This window comes from Apostichopus japonicus, chromosome 5, assembly GCF_037975245.1.
Source record: "Apostichopus japonicus isolate 1M-3 chromosome 5, ASM3797524v1, whole genome shotgun sequence".
In the NCBI taxonomy this organism is placed as follows: Eukaryota; Metazoa; Echinodermata; class Holothuroidea; order Aspidochirotida; family Stichopodidae; genus Apostichopus; species Apostichopus japonicus.
This window is the reverse complement of record NC_092565.1, coordinates 10,108,483-10,125,074: the sequence shown is the minus strand read 5'-3', so window position 1 is coordinate 10,125,074 and position 16,592 is coordinate 10,108,483. Positions and strand designations below refer to the sequence as shown.

Sequence of the window (16,592 nt, the reverse complement as noted above, 5' to 3'; positions counted from 1 at the left end):
TATTAATATTCTCTACTGAACTTCATGCTTTCAACGGTATTTTTAGTTTAAGTCTAAAGATTGAAGTGGTTGAAATACGTTGAAGAGGTATGTAGTAAGTAACATGGTGAAGAACCTTTTACACATAGGAATTTTTTTTTTTAACGCAATAATTGTTCATTTCCGCATATATTTTGTCCTTGGAAGTAATTACCTGTATAATCATTCGCAACTCCGTAAAATCGTTTTCTTGCACCAACGATAATTGCAAACAGCTTATCAAGGTCATTTTGAAATATAAATTGAATTAATTGGTCTGTGATGAACTGACGGTTTTCGATTCTAATTTTGCTTCTGCCCAAATTTTCCAAGGTAAACATTATGATTGTACCATGAGAAGTCATACAATTTACAAATACGTGTAAATATTAGACGTTATTTGGTTAAGCTATACTGCAATGATCAAAGGTCAGATCAAAATATTCAAGTAGAATATTACTGTAACTTAAGATTTATTATGAAGAATAAAATCATAATTTAGGCGATATAACCCTCGTCTGGCGATGATTTACAACTGTACATCAGCTAAAAACTAGAAATCATATATTGTTTAAGGAATATACAACGTGACCAAAGCTAATGAATAATAAGTAAATACAAAAAAAGCATATATAAAGCTCAACCGAAATTGAAACCGAATCGTAGCAGTATCTTTCTCACAAGCAGACTTATCCGTACCAGTATATCCTCACGTGCAGACTGAATCGTAGCAGTAAAATCCTCACGTGCAGACTGAATCGTAGCAGTATCTTTCTCACACGTGCAGACTAAACCGTACCAGTATCTTTCTCACAAGCAGACTGAATCATACTAGTATAATCCTCACGTGCAGACTAAAACGTACCAGTATCTTTCTCACACCAGCAGACTGAATCGTATACCAGTATCTTTCTAACAAGCAGACTGAATCCTAGCAGTATAATCCTCACGTGCAGACTAAACCGTGCCAGTATTTTTCTCACAAGCAGACTGAATCGTAGCAGTATAATCCTCAAGTGCAGACTGAATCGTAGCAGTATCTTTCTCACAAGCAGAATGAATCGTAGCAGTATAATCCTCACGTGCAGACTGGATCGTAGCAGTATATTCCTCACGTGCAGACTGAATCATATACCAGTATAATTCTCACGTGCAGACTAAACCGTTCCAGTATCTTTCTCACAAGCAGACTGAATCGTAGCAGCATAATCCTCACGTGCAGACTGGATCGTAGCAGTATATCCGTCACGTGCAGACTGAATCATATAACAGTATAATTCTCACGTGCAGACTAAACCGTACCAGTATCTTTATCACAAGCAGACTGAATCATATACCAGTATAATTCTCACGTGCAGACTGAATCGTACCCGATCTTTCTTACAAGCAGACTGAATCGTACCAGTATCCCAACAAATTTACGTAGAACCGTTTAAGAAACAAACTACAATTGATACAGTGTCACATTCCCATGCAGACTCAATCTCTGTAGCAGTGTCTTCGTTTTACATCTGTATACGCAGAAAATCAATTTATAACGTACTGATTATTGGTTGGTTTCCTGTTTATGTGTATGGGTAGGGGAGGGGGGACTCTAGCTATGTAATTAAGGTATTTTTGGGAATGCTTTAAGCAGGGAGAAGATAATATAAACTGTTAAGCCTAAAACTTACTTGTTATTTCAAATATGGAATTACACTATCTTAAGGGAAACCATACCATAATGGCGTGTAACAACCTTTATATCCAATTTTACCGTTGTCAAGTTTTCATCCTAATGAGAGAAGCCATATTGGTTTCATTTGTAGTTAATTAATGAGCAGTGGCTACACGCCATAGTCTACACTGTGTTATTTTATGCACCTTTATTCCCATTGGATTTTACATGAGTAACGTGTGAGATATATCTTTCGGCTAGCTAGCTGTAATTAAAACTAATGACAGTTATCTTCCCATATAGAGTATAGCCTTTCAATCGTTCTATAATTTTAATGTTATTGCGTCTGTTTCGATCGCCAGTAGCTATTTTTAAATAGTCAAATTATATCTCAATTATGATCACCAATGTGTACATCATATTATGTTTTGTCTATGGCGTTATTATGTTGTTGACGACGTATTTTCACCGTTAAGTTATTTCAAATCAATCCTGAGTATCCTGAAGAGGAAAAAGAAGAATAAATACTATTCTTCAAACATCGAATTTACAATTCAAGTGTTTTGGGTTGTTTTTTCTTCTTCCATGGTTTTTGGCTTTTTATGGCCGTATATTTCAAACTGACACCCCTTCAATCCACTCAAAAGGTGATAAAAAATTCCCAATAACCTTCGTGCTGCTTGCATAAAATATTTTTTTGCTGCCAACACTTAAAGAGGGAAGACCTCTCCAGTGTGTCATAGTTACTCGCGATAAAATTTGGCGTAATTGCAGTTATTTGTAAACTTGTTAGGTATCCGATGACATTTTTGTAGGTTGTGGCTAATATCTTAAAGCAGTATAATGACTTGTATTCGAGTTGATTATAACGAGTTGAATATAACGAGTTGATTAGCTTCAATATCTAATGTTAATTTCTACCCAAAATAAAATCGAATTATTGACAATACTCACCTTTTGGGATATAATAGCCTGGTATTATGAAGAAAATATTTACATGATTATATCTCTCTTTAAGCTGTTTTTATTAATGTTTAATTATTGTGTTTAATAATTGTGAATACTTCAAACTTAATTTATTCCAACAAATGATTATAGTCAATAGGCTTGATAAAATAACCCGAAGATAGGACCAAACTCAATACATCTGTTTCAAAATATGTAAGTATAAGCGTCGTTCTGTGTCTTATATTTCTCCATTAAGTTACCGGTTATACATGACTGTCTAATTTTCGGTTTATATATACTCTATCGATCTATTCGCGGAAGCATTATTCTGTCCTGCAGGAGAATGTAAGCTTAATTGTAGTCAGTAGTCATTCTTGATGATCTTGGCATATGTCGGTCAGAGAATCCAGTTAATAATGTTTGAATATTAAACGAGAATGTGCCTTTAAGTCTTATCTCTTGTGTGTTACTGAACTCAACACAGTGTAGAATCATAAAGCAAGGACATGTCTAAAGGATGCCTGCCACTGAGTCCCAACCCCCCCCCCACCCCTTCCCACAAAACACACACCTCCACCTTCCACAGTTCGGTCAGAGGGGGCATGATTCAATCAGGGGATTCTTACATACAGCCCAGGGAAGAATAAGACCACTGCTACGCATGTAACCCTTTTTCAACCACACACAAAAGTAGTTATGAGGACAACCATCCTACTTATAGATTTAAGAAGGACAGTGCTAAAATAACATGCTTACGATCAATAACTTAGCCATAAAGCACAACGTTTTCTTGCTGTTGTAAGGCTATCCGTGTCATGAATTATATGAACATTGAAATTTGATTCTATACATCAGTAAAGTTTTAAATTAAATAGGAAAACCTCTCTCAGTGATCTTGTGTCTTCAAGCAAGTTAAAGTTAATGTAATATTTAGGACTGCTTGAAGTAAACAGAAGTTGCCTCATTTTGTCTCGACTTGAAAGGTATGACCACTCACATTGTCTCAAAATTATGAATACCACCACAAATAAAAAATTAGTTCGAACCTGTCAAAAAAAAAAAAACTGAAAATTGTGTTGTGACTTTTGGAGCCTTGAGGCCAGAAGTTCTAGCAGTTTCGCATACCTTTATGGCCGATTTTAACAAAACTGAATAATCAAAGATCTACTCCTGTATAAGCACATGCTTTGAAGAGCACAATATCTGGCAATTGAAGTAACAAGAGCGACAGGCAGAAATACTTTAACAAACACAAAATACTGATCCAGAATAAAAAACGTAACTTTTATTTCTAACTCCGTTGACTCAGGTTTACTATATTGTACCCGTGTTCCATATACAGTCATATTACGCATAGTCACGTGATTTCGAGTTTAAATATTTATTATGCTGCATTCGCAAACAGAAAAAAATATTGTCAGTCAATTACAAAGCCTACTCAAGATAATGGAAAATGTCAATCATTCCTTCATATGAAGAGCCAAAACCAATCAGTAACATTAAATATTTCAATATGATCTTGGAGAACTATGTAATTCTTTTTTTTTTAATAATTCATCCATTTTCAAGATAAGACATTTTAAAACTTTTACTTTTACATACTTTTACATATTCAAAATTCAATGGTTGATTCAAATGCAAGCCGGAGGTTTTAATGCAAAACTGAGGTTCCTCTAAAAACAAACCGAACGTGAATTTTTTTTTTTTTTTTTGGGGGGGGGGTGTATTCCTTCTATCTTTTTAACAATATTTCCGGGTAATGCCATAGAATTTAGAGATACTTAACTGTTAGTATTGAATATCACAATAAAATTCAGTTTCTTGTGTTAATATATCATTTATTTTCTCACTTTTGTCATATTTTTCTTTATCTTTTTATTTTTTATCACTGCTTCTATCCATTTGTAAATTCAAAGAGTCATTGTTATCTTGACAAAATCCCCCTGCATCGCCTCTCTTTCATTATTGGAATGCACTCTTAAAGGTTCTTACATATCCTTCGGAATATATCTATTATTATTATTACTATTATTTTGTTAATGGTAGACTCTACATCGATTTATTGATTTGGGTTTTTTTTTATTAGAGAGAGAATGTTCATTTCGACAGTGAGGAAACGGAAACTATGAGGGAGTTATTTTTCTTCATTTGGTTCATTTCCTTTATAAATTCATTCTTTTGGTATATATGATGTTAAACTGAAGACAGCTTACAAGGACAATCACAAGAGAAATAAATGTGCATAGAAGCAAGAAAATATGCAAATATTTCAAAACAGGTTCAAATTGACTTCAGATCTCCCTGAAGCTTGCAAATTGAAATATTAAACCGCGGGGAAAAAACACCCTTCTATCGCAATGTGGAAATAGCAGAGCTTCTTACTGCAAATAAAGCTTGTGTATAGGATAATTTATACCTCACTCAAAATTGTGTAAATGTATTGGCGTGTCTGTGTTAGGGCAGAGGCCAAAAATGTAAATTAAACTGTTACAACGCGAAACCATAAGTCGACGTACATGAAACCTTTAAGAAAAACACACCTATAAAATAGAGCCTGCATGGGCACGAATGCAATACAACGTGGTTCACTCTCAACCGAAGTCTCCTTACATCGAGATTGTAACAGTGCGATCTTGACTGTATAGTTGCGTGAAGTGAGATATAACGAATCCTTGACCGTGACCGTGGTCTAGTTGGTTATCAGGGCATCCGCATTTAAAGCGGGAGGCCCGAGCTCGAATCCAGGTTCAGGCTGGAAGTGGTATTTTTACACTGTTCTGGATTTTTCAACTAATAACAAATTCAAATATAGATACATTCATTTGCCTTTGTCTTTTACTTCCATTTCAATTAACAGAGTCTGTTCAAAAGTATCTCCTTCGAGATTCGTCCTTAGGACTCGCAAATGATTTTCGAGTTGGCATCATGTATGAAATATGTCACCAAACAGAACTAGCAATGTTCGATACAGATTGCCAAAGTCTACAGTGGAATGACGACCTTCCTTACTGGTTTCGAACCTCTGTACATACAAGCAGTGTCCATGGACTAGTTGGTTTGGGGAGTTCTAATCCCGGTGGAGGCTGGAGGTCTTTACACTGTTCTGGATTTTCCAACTCACTACAATTTCAATTACATATGTATATAATAAATTACTAAAGATCAACACACCAGAAAAAATCTACTTCACTACCGGTTTTCGTCCTTTTGGGACTCGTCAAGCGAAGGTAGGAATCGAAGCCCGGACCTTGTGTCACAGACCGAAGTCCGTACACTCGACGATGCGTATGCTGTGTCATTCAGTTACACTGCAGTAAACATATATCATGTAAGTTGCGTTCGTGTGGATTTATGTAGAGAGGGTACCCTTACATGTAACATTGTAAACACAAGCATGAGCTTACATCTACACGGCGTGCTGTTTATTCGTGGAACTATTTAACTTGATGTCTATGTCTGTTAACGAATCTACCTGTATGTCTACGACAATGCGTTTGTGTTGTCTGTGCTGTGTGGGGGCTGGGGGCTGGGGGAGGCGTACATTAAGCAGTAAAAAGTACCATAAAGTACCACAATTCTTATTCCTACAATGACAGAACAAAGTGCTAAATATACTAAAATGGCCCAAGGTTATTAAAATATTCATTCAACATGCACGTTGCCGCATTTCTTTGAAATTTATATGAATTTTGAGCAACGCAGTCTTCGCTGAAATTTGGAACCATCAAGCTACGAATTGTATTTGATTCACTGTATACTCATACTTGTATACTCATACACTCATATACTGTATACTCATACACTCCTACTCATACACTTCCATACACTGTATACTCATACTTCACTGTATACTCATACTTGCTTCACTGTATAAACACTTTAATGATTGAAGTAGTAGATCAAAAGTAGATGCAAAATGAATATTCATTATATTTATGCGTGGATTTTGAAGATATTCACAAAAGTCTATCAATATTGTTGTCAATAAATCAAATCAAGCATGAGAATGACTGTTAATCGTGTTTAGCAATGTCTTATCCTATTGTTCCTGTAGCTATTTATATCGCATTGTACTATCTGTATCGTGTTTATCCACTGAATATTCATCGTTTCATTACAACACTAAGTATATACCCCTGAATATAATCACTACCAACTAAGTCTCGATGACTGACGATATTATTTCCTATAAACATAATTACTATATATGATAGAAGTGATCTAGTTGATAATACTTCCCGTTAAGTATATAATAACTGTCAAGTTAATTCACTAAGATTAAAATATAATTACGTTACCCTTTTTCGATCATATATATATGATGACATCACGAATAAAAAAAAACTGTCATATTAGTACGGTGTTACTTTGACATATTTCCATTGGTTAAGGTTTGGGTTAATTCTGATATTAGATACCATATAGTCAAAAGTTTCTGTGAAATGTGAGCCTGTATAATTAAAAATTACCATATATATATGCAAATATCAGAACATGTTTTCAATCTCCTAAGATGAATATGTTTTCATTATAGTCATGACAAAATCAATCTCTATATAGATTGTCGTCGCATCTGAGTGAATTAATCTCCCTTCGGATTCTATAATTATCTGAAACACCACTTCACATTTCCAAGGAGATTACGATTACCGTTTATTATGGGTTCCACTTACACATATTGATGCTTGATCTCTAATGCAATGTATAGAACCATAAATAATACTATACTTGAAAGTTTGTCAGGTTGACTTTAAATTCTTAGGCTGTTTCAACGATGAATTATATTTCCCTTACAGAAACATGCAGAATGGTATAACTGTTGAGGGTCACGTGGGAATTTGGGGGGAAGGACAGAAGGGAGTATTGTTATGATATTTTCTGAATCTTGGACCACTGTGTGTTTTTGAAGTTTCAATACAATCTCATACTCACATATACGGTGATGTTTCATTCCCTTCATTGTGGGTATCTTGTAAGTACATCCAGTTTACTAATAACAGACGACTGTAACATACGCCAACATTGTTGTTGTCTGTGTGTCGTTATAACTGCGATTGAAGTACTGATGGTGTCTTCCGTGTAGTTTGGAAATAACACAACTGCCAAGAAAGGTCATTGGAAAGAAGTCTGGTGTGACTGAGAGACTCAAGTCTTTCTTTATGCGATTTATCATTGTGAGCTGCAATATCATTCCAGATACAGGAAAGGTCATCATAAGCCACTCCTCTTGTGGTCAGTTTAATGAATGCCGATCAAGCTTACGATACATTGGAGTTTGATGGGATCATTCATGTAAGGTGCTTTCCGGGTTAAGTTCCTAACACTGGAAGTTCCTTTATAGTTAGAAATAACTTGCAAGATTTCCATTGTGGTGTTGGCGGGAATCGAGTCGTTTGGTTTCACGTCATGGAATCACTTATTTACAATTCAATCTTGAGAAACACACACACATACGTACACAACAACAAAAAATGTTTAACAAATATCAGACGAGGAAACGTAATGAGTGAGACGTGTGAGGTATTTGAACGCATGATTTATTCAATATACTATAAATTTTCTTTTTACAGTGAAGCAATGATTTTTATAAAAGAACTTGATTTTATGTTAACATTCGATGGAGTCTCACCAAACTACACACAATATGCGCGTTACAATCCATTATATGTACCGTTTCTTCCCTTTGCTGTGATCATTTTGCGCAAATTTAGAGAATTCATATCATTTTCTTCGAGAATATTTTATATGTATACGACAAACGGATGACATTATTTTGTTGATTCTTTATGTACCCCTGTTGGTTAATGGAATATCCCGGTTACGGGAGTCGACCGTACCAAATACTAACTGTACTCCACCCCGAACCAGCAAACAATAACCACATCCTATTAGATTATTTTATCGCAAAAGGTATATGAATGTTTAAAGTTTGGTCAATTGATTTCAGAATTGTGCTTGTTACCTTACATAATAGAGTGACGTCATTGTTGTTATTGAACTGACAACGCTGTTTTGTCTTCTTTATTTATGATGTGTTAAATCATTTATCAACAACAACAACAAAATATGTTTTTGATTTTGCATCCATGTGAAGGGATAGGCAGTATTATTCAGTAAATATAATTCAACGGACATTGACATAACGATATGCATCTCTATTTATTTCAGGTCAGAGAGCATATATACTAGTTTAACAGCACATTATAGCTGTTAAACAATATAAGCCAATATCGCCAAGTTCGTCTTGTATTTCTCATGTTAAACTCATTTAGTTTGACTTAAAATAACCAACATATTTAATATTTCATACAGTACTAGTGTTATGACTTGGCAACTGTAATATGGAATACTGTTGTTGTAATGTAGGGCGAATTGGCCAAACTGTATACCCCCCTGCAGGGTGTCCATTATAAGCACATAATTATAAATATGTATTGATTTACTGGATATAAGACTCATTAACAATTATCACTTTGTTTGACCATAATGAACCCTCCAGTTAAAAGTTAATAAAGAGAAGGAAGTTAATTAGTTTTTCTTTAGCAAACTCATACATTTCTACTTCTGCGTTATGACAAAGAATTCTGCAATTCTACCATATCTATCAAGTTTTATTCAAATTAAGATTATAAAGGATGAAATTTGAACCAACCCAAAACCACCATCTTTAGCTTTCATAACAGAGACCTTTGTGATGGACGACTCCTCTAACTAGCTAAGTTTTACATGAGGCTGTTATTATTTTTTATTTCTGTGATGTCACTACTTTGCTGCTGGGATCTGATACATTTTACTTGTTCTTCTGACTTCAAGGTAGTCTGCTAAAAGTGTTGACACTGAAACCAGTGCTATATTTAGGTCATGTTAAGAACATTTATTATTTTTAGATTTAGCATTTGCAAATCCATCTCGATCATTATAGCAACGACAACAAAATCGATTGAAATAAATAAATAGATAGATAACAGAATAAAACGCATAACAAGAAGAAGGACAAGTGTCTATAGATGATGCCATACGGCTTAGACTTGATCGATGCTTTAAGCATTGCGTGTGAAGGAACATTAACTATTGTGCTATTTTCCCAAAATAGAGCACAATTTGTCTCAGCTGTTTGTGAACCTGTGTTCATCACAATTATCTTAATCACATAGACCAATGTTGATGGTTGGTTGAGTCTGTATCTCCTTTTAACCTTTAACCTTACCTCAGTTTTTCTTTATGTTTCTAACTTCTATTTTCGTTATTTGAAATATAAAAATTAATTGATTATTTAATTTAATAATGACCTACATTTTTGTGCGATTTTAATATCAAAATAATATCTATGAAAGCAACAAATCCTTTCCAATAAATTAAGCTGCTTGAAACGTCATAACTAGAATTTAGGGTCTTGTAAATTTACCCAATAAAAACTACCTGCATAAACCTTTTGAAAATTGTGCTATAGAGAGTAAGTCATGGATCAATATTGAAATACGTTTTTAACAATAGGATACACCTTCATAACACATGTGACATACTTTCGGTCTAATTGCATTTTGTGCCTTTTTTATCTTATTCTTTCATCTTGCGGTTATTAGTTGTTGTCCCATATGTTGAGCTATTATATTTACCTTTACCCAACATCAAATGTTGACTTATAGCCCTTAAGCTTATAACCAACTGTTATTTCAGTTCCATTGGTCTATTGGTAATCTGTATACCCACATAGTTACACAGTATATTTTGTTTGAGATGAATCGTTGCTGAACCCAAAGATTCCATCTGACCTTTGATTATTCTCGAATAAAATGTATTATTAAATCTCATTATGTGCATTTTCTCTTTTCGTATCATAAGGTGATAACATATAGGCTAACCTAAAAAGATTACCTACTATGCCTTCAATAAATTGTACGTTAACATGTCATCAAGGTAAATAAAAAACAATTTACATCCATCTATTATCAAAGACGTTACTCGCCTTATGCTTAAAACTGACATAATACGGTAACTAACTTAAACACAACGTAAACGTAAACAATTGTAACTAAATGCTTGGGTGACTATTTATAAACAAAAACTCCAATTCATATCTGATTCTGACTTTCCTGTGTTGTTCACTATGACTGACGTAGCTCCAAAAAATGTTTATAGTTTTTCCTTCTTATAATTACAAAACGTTATCAAAAGCAAAATTTCTTCAAATTCCACGTGTGATTCGCAGTGCGATATTGGTATAGATTCATTCATTCATGTCCATCCTTTTAGATTAAAAACGAGTTCTTAAACTTACTAAACAAACAAATAAAGTTGAAATAACAAAACGGAAAAACAACTCAAAGATTTGAAAAAGTTATATATAGCTGCAAATGACATATTATTTGTATATTATTCACGCTGTGTAGACCACTTTTAATATCTCTGAGAGTAAGGTGAATGTTGGTTCATCTTACAAGTCAGTATCTTTCGAAATGCTTGTCTAAATTCACGGTTGAATATTGTGTAAATGAGTGGGTTAGCTGCAGAGTTGGCCCAGCCTAACCACGTAACTGCATTGAACGTTTGAAAGGTTACGTTACAACCAATTCCAATTAAGACGTTAGTAATGAAAAACGGAAGCCAGCAACAAATGAACACTGTCACAACTATGGAGAGGACAGACGTCGCCCGACGCTCCTTGGCAACCGAGATTTTCTTCGTGCTCTGATGTCGATCACGCTTGGATATTGATTTAGATGGCTTACTCGGTAAGCATTCTGTATTAGGCAATTCACTCATACCACTCGCCGTACTACCACTGCCGTTTGGCTGCTGTATTTTAAGCCTATCCATTTCGTCTATCTGTGTCGCCATAGTTTCTGCTTTTGTATTTAAAGTTTCTGCTCTTGATGTAGGATCCCTTAAAACTCTCTTAGGTATAACTTTTTCGCCGGGTCTTCGTTTACTCAAAGCTTGTACTGATCGGTAAATTTTATAGTAAACGAAGAGGAGAATGAAACAAGGGAAATAAAATGAGAGCATTGAAGATGAAATCTGAAAAATTGGACTAACATTAAGAGCGCACTCACCCTGTCCTTTGGTTTCGTCAAAACCGCCGACGGCAAGAAGCGCGGGAATTGATATCATAAAACAAAATAACCACATGGAAACAATCACAACGACTGCCATAGTCGGAGTACGTCTAATCGCGTATTGTATCGGATGGTTGATTGCTAAGAAACGATCCACACTTATAGAGCATAGATTCCATATCGACGAAGTACAGGTCAATACGTCTATGGCAACCCAAAGATCGCATATTCCACCCCCAAGTTTCCAAACCCCTCTCGTGATCTCCTGATGTAGAGCCATTGGCATTATCAAGAAACTCACCATCAGATCAGCCGCTGCTAATGAAACGATAAAGTAGTTGGCAACTATTCTTAAACTCCGAAACTTGAAGACTGATATAACGACGAGTGTATTTCCTACTACTCCACATACAATTAAACAACCAAGGATAACCAGCTTTGCTGTTAAGGCAATCAGAGATATATCTTCTTCATTTTCTCCTGTGGTTTCGTCAATTGTCACTGAATTTCCTGTGACATCATCTCGCATTGTAGTGAAGTCTGTATCCAAAGACTCCATCGTTTTTTGACATATACGCCAGGAGCGAATTTTTTGTTGTTGAAGATTTAAGACTCACGTTTATTCTATAGACCACTCCTTTTGAGTTACCTTTCGCAAAATATTAAGATATTCAAAAGTAAAACCCAAAAATTGATTAAAAAACGAATTATCCTTCACTTCAAGGGAAGGTATGTACGTAAAAGGTTCTTTCCTTGTTTCTTTTAATCAAATTGACTACTTCTGAGCATGTAGTACATTCTATCATAACACTCACAATATATAACATCAATATTAGGGATGCTTTCTAATTAAGATGAATCCAATTGACTGCTCGACAAAGAACTGCTACCTTGAAACCCCCCCTGGTGAAGATGTCGTTGAAAATGTGATATAACGAATTGATTTCAAGGGACTATCCTTGTAGGCTTATTCGAAGCTTTTGACGACTCAAAGCGTACAAGCATAAAATCTTTATTTTTCGTAAATAGATCCGTCGTTTTCCCATGTACATCATTGTGATTCTACGTTCCTTCTTGGAAAATCTCGAGAAAAAAAATACTGTGACTTGGATTTTTTAAAAGATGTCCTGTTTGTGAATAATCAGCTAACTTTAATCAAATAAATAACCTTTCTTGTGGAATCCTATTGCGGTTTTCCAGTTCTGTGTTTTCGGTGAACTCATCGTGTCCGTGAAAGAATCCCTATATGTTGATAATGACTTCCTGATGAAACCCTTCTACTAAAGCAAAATGACACGCATGGTTAATTCTCCAATGGAATCATTACCATGCTCAGTGATTTGAAACTATAGTCTACATATGCACAACACACGCTCTCACTGACTCTGTTATTCCCAAAGTTATTCCCAATATAATTCAAGGTAAACCAATCGCTGGTGTTAATTAAAAGCTTTGAGATTATTTGTCGTCGTAGGGGGAAGAATCTGGAATTGTTTTCCGTGATAAGTTACAAAAAATTAACATTTAACATTTGTCGTTTGTTGTTTTTATATGATTGCTCTGGAGGAGGATGCGGATGTATTAAAAGTCATTTGCAGATCATTAACGAAACCAGAGAGAATACATCTATAAACTCCGTCATCATTTCAGGCAGTACTGTAGCGAGAAAATGACATGAAGGACACCCGAGCCTCGAGTGTTAGGAATAATCTGAAATCACAAAATACGCTGGTGGAATATCGTACTCACGAAATGATTCAAGAAGATTATTGCATTATAAGATGACAGTTTTTCAGCATAAGTGATTAATGATATGTTTTCCCGTTGGGTGTCATCAGTTAATGTTGTTATTGCAGATGGGCTATATATGTTTGTTTCCATGTACGAATACAAGTAAGACTTCTCCGTCTACTAATCGGCTACGATAATAGAAAACAATTAAATGGTGTCTCAGACCGGGTTCATCCACATGAGATGAATTTAAAGACCAAATAGGTTTGCAAGCACTGCGATAGCTGGTTGTTTCCAGTCTTTTATCCTGTCAGCAGCAATCAGCTCATAGTTACTAGTTAGCAATTCGCAACATCTAAGGGAAATCCCGAGGTAAACCAATAAATATGATTTTCTAATCCATTTTAGATTTCACGCTGACACTGCTGCTACATGACACTACGTTTTCGTTTTTGTTTTAGGTTAAATCAATTTTTGTATTTATACCAATAGAATGGTAAGGATTGGTAACGCTGGTTCTTCGCCTGCATGAATGATACAAACGCACTTCGTAGGTTAAACAAAAAATGCGTAATTTTAATCGCACTTATACCATTACAGTAGAAACCAAAGTTTCATGAAGTTTTGATATGCTTTAGAGTCTAATATTTACTCTAGAGATGACGTTTTCACACCGTTTGCTCTTATGCAACGTGTATACAACCAACTATACTTCCAGAGATTCAATTTCAGTAACCGACAGTTAATGACAAATACGTTCGGAATACTTTACAAGAGAAAGGCAAAACAGTCGGTCAACGGAACCCGGCAACTGGCATAAATTCTTCTTGTAACTCTGAAGGGATTCCTTTATCCTTAGAAGTTGCTGTTCCACGGGTGTTCGTTGTCTATGAAGCCTTGTTCCTTTTATCATATCTTGAGTAAATGACCGCCAATCTCGCTTAAATAAACTCCGTTGCATTGATTTGTAAATTCCGAGCGCCCTTTAGTTCACAATTTAATTGAATACCTGTATTGATCCAGTAATAACGTGACCTAGCACAAGCACGAGAAAAGTTTGGAAGAACATCCGTTTCTAAAATACTCGATTTCGTTCTGTCCCTGGTAAAGATGAGAGTTTACTGCACAAACAAGACAGATGTATCAACATAAATAAAAAGGAAACGAACGCACCGATGATGTTAGATCTGTCAACTCAGAGACTAACTATGTATTAAAACGCTGACAGAACTTATATATAAAACCATCGAGAATGCAAATTCCGTTCTTAACAATTCCCAATTACGAAGTCTACCACGCAGAGTAGACCGTGTAAATATTGTGACTATCTACACGCTAGCGATGTATATATGTGGGCGGAGTTATATGACATTTTATGTTCAACGATTGGTCAATTTTATATGATTGATTATGAACGTGATTGGGTAATATTAGCGTATTAAAGAACGAAAACGCCGTCAATTTAATCACTCGTCCAAGTTTCGTAATATAAAAATATGTAATGTACTAAGTAATCAGACAACTGCCGTAGTTGGAATTCAAAGTAAGGACAATGTGTCCAAGATCGGTCAAGATGAAGAGAGAGAATAAAGAAAAAACACACATTTAACTTCGGGATTAAAAAAAAAAAAACGATTTCCTGGTTAATAACCAGTCCTTGTTTGAGTTATAATTGGAATGATTGATGGCAATCTATTATGTCATAACATAATTTCCTGGTAATATGCGAACCATTTAGTTGATTGGATCTAACGGGTTACGTCACTTATGTCAATTTGTGAAAGAGCAAGATTTATATGAATGAGACAAATATCAGAAGTGAATAGAAATAACTCAGTGTGGTATTTAGCCTTTGTTATAAAAGAGTATCCATACGAAACCAAGGTCATGTAAAACGTATAGCATATATGCTAGGGATATATATGGTTGTTTCAAACAACCTTTGAATATTGTTAATCTTACTCATGTTGAAGGAAGACACACTGTAAATACTGAAATGGTTATTTTGGTTTTGAAAGCTGAAATAAACGCAACTTTTTGAACACCTCCCAGTGTAAACTGTGTCAAAAGTTGTTTAACATACACACGCTAATTGTGTATAATCAGTGTCCAAACATATGTATTTCATAAATGTCACGGAAGAATGCATTGTACAAAGACCTACAAGAATAAGAACAAGCCAGGCTATCGTGATGAGCAGACATATTTGTAGATTCAGGCAATGCATAGGATATCCTTCAATGAAGAACTTCTCCTCATTAAGTTGTTTATTTACCATACAAACCTCACATACGTTTATACCACGTTATCTCTATTTATTAGTAGATAAACCTAGGCTATTTGTGTATCGTCTTTAAGTACGCGGTTTCCATCAACATTCATAAAATATATGAGCGACTTCTAGGATACAAAGAATGATTAATAGAAAGGTTCAAAGTAAAGTTTGGTTAGTCCACAGAAATTTCAATTTCATAGCAATTTGCACCACTTGGTAATGCCATTTATGTCGGCAGTGAAACGCAATAATTGGCAATACCAGTAATGAAGACTTGAATGTTGATTTGTAAGTTTAAAACAGGCCATGTCCAAACCATAATGGTAGTATACAACACCTTGCTTTTTTAACAACAAGAACACTGAATAATTTGATACATAGTAACTAACCATTATGACTAATCTGGATTCTTCGATTGAAAAATACTTATGCCTAATATATTGATATCTTAAACAACCCTATAGAAGAGGTAGCAGATGATAAAGATGATAATGCACAAAGGGCAATACATGTGAGTTATTGCTTCAAATATTTGCGTTCATCTGCTGATGGAGCTCTTTCAGTAAGAGCAAACATTCAACCTCCAACCAGACTGCATGTCCAGGACGGTCGACGTTTCTGCGAAGTGTGTGTAGCCTTCTTCATGTGCTACTCCCAGCATGTCCAGCGTCACATTTACAAGAAGACCCGTCATTAGTCTCTTCAATGATGATATCAAGGTAGCAAGCACGTCAATTGTCTCTTCAATGATAATATCAAGGTAGCACATGTGTTCTTCAATGCCGAGCTCTGCCAGGGCTTCCAATTGACATCAGGTGTGTTTACGATTCAATATCATTTGGCGGTGCAGGAGTAATGGTAAAGAGAGCGCCATCCTACATTAAGTATGTATCTTCAAAGGAGAAAG

At 35.2% G+C, this 16,592-nt stretch overlaps 1 protein-coding gene across 1 annotated transcript; it reads right to left on the bottom strand.

Annotated features, from left to right (window-relative positions):
* Positions 1–8,149: 8,149 nt before the first annotated feature.
* On the bottom strand, positions 8,150–14,705 carry LOC139967591 (probable G-protein coupled receptor No18). The gene has a single exon (XM_071971552.1). The coding sequence runs from the start codon at positions 12,236–12,238 to the stop codon at positions 11,021–11,023; it is 1,218 nt and encodes a 405-aa protein (XP_071827653.1). The 5' UTR covers positions 12,239–14,705; the 3' UTR covers positions 8,150–11,020.
* Between the last annotated feature and the right edge of the window lie 1,887 nt (positions 14,706–16,592).

Excerpts from the sequence above, each read along its gene's own strand:
- LOC139967591 (XM_071971552.1), bottom strand. The coding sequence starts at position 12,238 with ATGGAGTCTTTGGATACAGACTTCACTACAATGCGAGATGATGTCACA.